The sequence below is a fragment of the Gopherus evgoodei genome, chromosome 10, assembly GCF_007399415.2.
Source record: "Gopherus evgoodei ecotype Sinaloan lineage chromosome 10, rGopEvg1_v1.p, whole genome shotgun sequence".
In the NCBI taxonomy this organism is placed as follows: domain Eukaryota; kingdom Metazoa; phylum Chordata; order Testudines; family Testudinidae; genus Gopherus; species Gopherus evgoodei.
Genome location: NC_044331.1, coordinates 69,189,224 through 69,195,223, shown reverse-complemented (window position 1 = coordinate 69,195,223; position 6,000 = coordinate 69,189,224). Strand labels below are relative to the sequence as shown.

Sequence of the window (6,000 nt, the reverse complement as noted above, 5' to 3'; positions counted from 1 at the left end):
ACTGATGGAACCCTCATGATATGCATGTCTTTATTCAATAACCACAATATCTTACTATTGACCTACCCCTCCTTGCCCCAACTATAGTTTATTTCCTTCACTATCTTATATCTAAATCTACATTATCGGGTCTTTTGGGCAGACAGTATCTTTGGTCTGTAAACCACACAGCACACTTCTGTGCACCTACTAATAACAATGCTATTTCATTCATTTAGCCATGAAATAAGCCTACATTAGGTGTGCTTTAGAATTCAGTGTGAAAATGTTAGCTGCCACATTGGGGCAATCACCAAAACATAGCTTTTGTTTGTGGAGTTACAATCTGATTCTGTGAGATGCTCAGCCTGTAGGACAAGCAATGCTTCTTAATGGTCTTTCAGGCCCAGAACCCTCAAAGCACAGGCTTAATTTTTTCCATCTGAGTAGTCCTATCAACTTCAACAGGAATAGTCACATGCTTAATATTGAGCATGTTCTTAGTTCTGATCCAATGCCCATTGAAATCTATGGAATTCTTTCCATTGACTTTGATGGGCAGTAGATTGAGCCCTAAATGCTCTGGTGGATCAAGGCCTCATTCTCTGCATGAAGGAAGAATGCCATGCAATTCTTACTTAATCTCTAGCTCCATAAATGCCCCAGTATACCACTATCTGATCTACTCACATATAGCCATACCTAGCTTTTCCACAATGCATTGAACTCCACCTAGTTTATCTACTAAAAATATGGCTAAATGCTTTCCTAATTAAACATATCATGTACTATTCATTGTCCTGTATATAGAGAAAGCCAAGTGTGGTATCAGCTGAGCACACAACATAAGGGGATTGGTACAGTTAATTTTTCAAGTGCTTGGGATGAGCTCCACTTTGCTCTTCCCCATGTGTTATGTGGCATATCCCAGGAGTAAATTACTTATTCCATCCCTGCCAACCTATGTAGTCCATATTCCAGCAGTGTGGGGACAGTGCCGACACTATAATATTGAGTTGGTGTTTCCATTTTACAGGAGTAAACCCTTATTTTTTGCATTTATCACCTCATCCAGAACCAGTTTCAATTCATAACTCAGGGTTGCAACTTAACACACAGGCAGAGCAGTAGTAAATCCTGCTCCCCCCCTTTTCTTTAAATGTAATTGACTTGTTTGGCAAGTTTGAAAACAAAAGCCTCCCCCTTTCATGCCCCCTCCTATGGCAATCTGTTCCCCTTTCGCTAGGAAGGCCAAGCTGGGGTCTCTTTCACATGCTGTTGGCTTTTGGAGAAGAGCTCTCCAGGAGGAGTGGCAGAATATTCTCTTAGCTAGGACCCTGCTTCTGGGTCCAACAACTGACCCAATCTGGTGGCCTTCAAACCATAGTGCAAATAAACGCGCCAGTTTAATCGAACTTTTAGAGTCCAATCCTGCTTCCAGTGAAGTCAATGGCAGAACTCCACTGACTTCAATGGCTGCTGGCTCAGGTCGGGCTCAGTTCCTCCAGGTATTCAGGCGCCTAACTCCCGAAAGAGAGCTGGTCCTTGGTCACTAGTGCTGAGTCACGGGGAGACCCCGCTACACTGGGATGACACAAGGGCTCTGTGCAGATTTAATGTAATCTCACCAGGACGCTGCCTGATGCCAAAACCCCATTACCCCGCAGCAGAGCGCAGCAGCAGGGCCGGGGTCTGGAGCGGGTCCCCCCGCCAGCGCAAGGGGGGCTCCCTGCGGGAAAGCGGCGCTGTTTCACCTGCCTGCCCTGACGGGGAAAGCAGCGGCCGGGCACCCCAGCGACACCCTCCCTGGAGGCTGAGCCATGCCTCCCTCCAGGGCCCGCCGCCAGCCCCCTGCCGGCCACCCACTGCCGAGCTGCAGGCACGCGGCTCCCGGTGCTAGAGCAGCGAACGGGGGCTATTGTTCGCTTTTGTTTGTAGGGGGGAGCCTGGTGGACGCCCAGCCCCGGCCCTAGGAGGGCGGGGACCCGGCCCGGGGCCGCACAGTCAGGGGACCGGGAGGCAGGTGCCAAGCGGCACTTGCAATGCACCCCTGGCGCTGTGCACGTGAACCCCGCGGTGAGCCCGGGCTGGCGAGCAGCAGCCTTGCAGCAGTGCCGCCGCCCCCCCGCTCGCTGCGTTGCTGGGAGCAGCCATGTGTGCGCACCATGTGCTGCAGGCGGCCGGGCGCGCTTGCTCCCGATGACAATCCCGAGCGCAGCAGGTGCGGGAGGGCGGAGGAGCCCGCGGGGGCGCGGAAGACACACAGTCGCTGATGCTGGGCGAGAGGAGGCTGAGCATCGCTGCCCCTCCATGTGCTGACGGAACAGCCGCTGGAGAAGGACCACTCAATGGAGTACAATCACATCCACGTCCACAACGGCTCCCTCCTGGCTCACCACAAGTATGGCTGTGGCTTGGGATACGTACCTGTCATATACTACAGCTTGCTGCTCTGCCTCGGGCTGCCAGGTGAGTGTCACCCTCTGCCCGGCTCTGCAGCGACACCCCAAAGGTCCCGCCTGGCCCCAGAGGATCGCCCTTAAGAGAGGAGGTTTGCCTCGGTATATTTTAAAAGCAGAGCCGCGACCTTTTGGTTAGGAGCAATCAACTTTTCCTGACATCTGAACTCAACCAGCAAGTGGAGAAAGTTTTTAGTCTTTAAGGAAAGACTCCGAGGGATGGAGCGGAATTATTCTGTCTCCAAATCATTTTAGAATAAAAAGCAAACAGCCTTGGAGCCACTTACGCTGGAGGACAGTTGTGGGAGAGGGGGACGGGTGTTGCATATGCATATAGTTATAGTCAACGGTTAGAAAAAGACTCACCCAAAATCAAGTCCCGTTTGCAGTGTATGTTCACTGAGATCCCTTTTTTTTTATGACATGTCCAAGGTCCAGCTACTGCACAGAACTCCAAGAAAATTCTAATGTTAAGAGACTTTGGTTGTTTGCAATACAGGAGTACTTTCTTATTGGCTCACTTTCATTGGTACAGTAAAACGGTACATATTCTCACAGATAAATATGTGTGTAGAGGAGCAAGGCACTGTTGTGCTGTGAATACATTTATATTAAGGACAGGAATTTTTACAGATCCAAATCTATAAAACAATAATTCTGCTTTTGAATGGTATTTCTGGTTAATGGCTTGTTTTACATCATTAGGCAAACCTCTCTGCTAGACAAATAACACTCTTCCTAAAATTGTTGCTAAAACTTTAGAAAAACTCCAGGCATTATCTTTAAAAAAAGAGGCAGTGAATTTCTAATTAAAGTTAAATGTTGTAGTATGTGATGGGTGTGGAACTTTTAATTTTTAAATACATGGGAAGCTTCTTTTATTAAACTATGTGGATTAACATGAGATTTCTTATGATATACTTATTAGGACATGTATTTTACACATATAGGTAATGTGTTTTCTCTTCTCTTTAATGAAGGGTCTGTCTTCTTCTCTTTAATGAGGGGGGAGAGGGTGGGATGAGAAAACAGTTCCAGTTGCGTATAATGCACCTGTACAAGTGCTCTCTGGTTCAGAACCTGACGTACATCGTCTCAGTTCTTAATCAAGTTTCCAAAATAATTAATTTGGTCATTTCAAGTAAAATGGTATTGAGGACTGGACAGTTCAGGAGATTGGCACTGAGACATGAAGTCATGTACCTGTATGTTGCCTGCCCACGTGAGGAGTAATCAAAAATTGTTACTGTCAGATTGCTGCTGGCTTATCTCAGACCAGCTCCCAGTGGACAAGGGTAGCTTTAGGAACAAGGTATCTCAGATTCCACGTGAGCAAGGAACTGTGACTCCACAGGATTCCACTGCAGAAAATAGCTGGTCAGCTAGAAAACCAGTATGCTCCAGGAGCCCATCCCTAGAGCCTGGGTAGCAGGTTAAAGAATCTAGTCAGGCCCACATGACCCACTGCTCCAGAGGTCTGATCCCACACCCACTGAAGTCAATGGCAGTACTCCACTGATTTCCTATGAGTGCAGGTGTGAGCATCAAAAGCTCATCCCAAGGATATAGACCAGAGGCTGGCTAGCCAGAAAAAAAGTTCTCCCACAGAAAAAGGGGAAAGATGAGACAAGTGACAACAGGAGAAAGGAAAGAGAGGAGGGGCTCCTTGTTTAACCAGGAAAGGTAGAACCGTCTGCCTCTAGATTGTCAGTATACCTGGAGCCTGCACTGCCATTAGACAGCACAAAACCCACCTCTGCCACAATTGATTCGGATTGGTATGTTTGTCCCAGCACAGGACAAGCACTGAGTAAGCTGTGGAGACTGAACTTTCTCACTCCTAGAAGTGGTCAAATCAGGTCAATGCGCAGACATCTTGGTAGGGAAGACAGTCCGTGCTATACCAGTTCTATGGCTAAACAGAGGGCTTCAGTATCCAGGACTGCCAACCCAGCACTACATCCAGAGAAAACTATTTTAAAATGTCTTTAATAATGATTCCTCTTGACAACCAGGAATAGAGGGAAATGTTAGAACATTTTTTTTCAAGATGAAATCAATATTTTTGATAATGCAATATATAGTTATATACATACACGAGTGTATTTAAAACATCTTGTAAATGACAAGCAGCGTGGATAAGATGTTAACTGATTTCTAAATGCTTTTATTTCACCTTAGCTGCTTTTGTTTAGAAAATTATTCTTGAAACCATTAGTTCATAAAAATTTTTGAATCAGACAGTGAGAGCCCTGGGTCTGAACAGTGGCTACAGTACATATGAAATTGGTACCCAGCACATGAATTGATATTCAGTGTGCCTTTTTTTCTCCTCTATAATTAAATTTTGATGCTTGGCAAATTGTTAAGAGAACTGGAAAGTTAAGTCTTGTATTTAGCCACAAAGCATGTAAAGCACAGACAAGCCTCTCCACTGTGCAGCCATGCTGTGCCTCAGCCCTGACTTGAAGGGACCCCACCAGCTGGGGAGAAAAGGTACAGTTTCCATGCTTGGCCTCTGGGCCATGCCAGTCAACAATGATGCCGTTGTGGACTCTGATACTGACACCTGCCCCATAGGAAGTGACCAAGACCATCTTAAGAATATATGAGTAGTAGGTTATTAGGAAGCAATGAGGTGCTACATCTACCTGAAATTGGGAAGATCCTTCATGCAGACACTAGGAAATCCATTAATGAATGTTCTGCCTATACTTAACACAACTGCAGATGTATAATACATTCTAATTACGACCCTACCATGATCCACCCAGGAATGTACAGTTAGAGTTGGTGCATGACACAAATTAGCAAGGGTGATGTGAATTTTTCCTGGAACATACATCCATTTGGTTAGGAAAAACGACACTGACAATAGTAAAAAAAAAAACTCCCAAAACAGCTTGATACTATGGGCCAAAATGATGCCGGATGTAACTCCAGTGAGTTCAGAGGAGTTGTATGAGGGATACATTTGGCTTACCTTATTCAAAGTATGTTATCTGAGATAATACTGGCATTAACATCCAAGAGAACTGTACATATACGGCATGCTGAGTGCATAAGAAATTCATGGATTTCATTCTGGTATTGCAAACTGCAGCTTTTACAAAATATTGTAGGGGTATTTGAGTCTCCTTGTCTAAATGATAAAGACCCTGAGGTTCCCTGAATTGAGCTAGTTTGTTTTTTTGTATTTCTGAGAACTTGAAAGGAGGAAGATCTAGGTCCTGGCCTCACACACAGACATAGTGTCTGTGCAATACCTTGTTGAAATGCAAAAGGTTAACTCTTTGCGGCTTTTTTTAAAGATGTGATAAAATCATTTTATTATTGTTTGGATTTTTTGTCGTACTGTAAAAAGGAAATTTCTTCAGCTCAGCAGCTTCGCATGCAACATGGATGCACACAGCGTGCTGTGAGGGTGCAAGAAGCCCTATTCCCTCACTTGTATGGCTCAGGCATAATTGCTGCTCCTGCTGTCAGAACAGCACAGGGATTGCTCCCTCCCTGTCCTTCTAGGGGTATGGAGAGCACCAAAGAGGGAGGGAGAACAGGGACA

The 6,000-nt window shown here is 45.7% G+C and overlaps 1 protein-coding gene across 1 annotated transcript in view; it reads left to right on the top strand.

Annotated features, from left to right (window-relative positions):
• Positions 1 to 2,327: 2,327 nt before the first annotated feature.
• The window catches only part of GPR139 (G protein-coupled receptor 139), a 28,954-nt gene continuing 25,281 nt past the window's right edge, over positions 2,328 to 6,000 (top strand). Inside the window, exon 1 of the mRNA XM_030578051.1 lies at positions 2,328 to 2,448. Coding sequence (XP_030433911.1) covers positions 2,328 to 2,448 — 121 coding nt within the window. The remainder of the gene's footprint in view (positions 2,449 to 6,000) is intronic.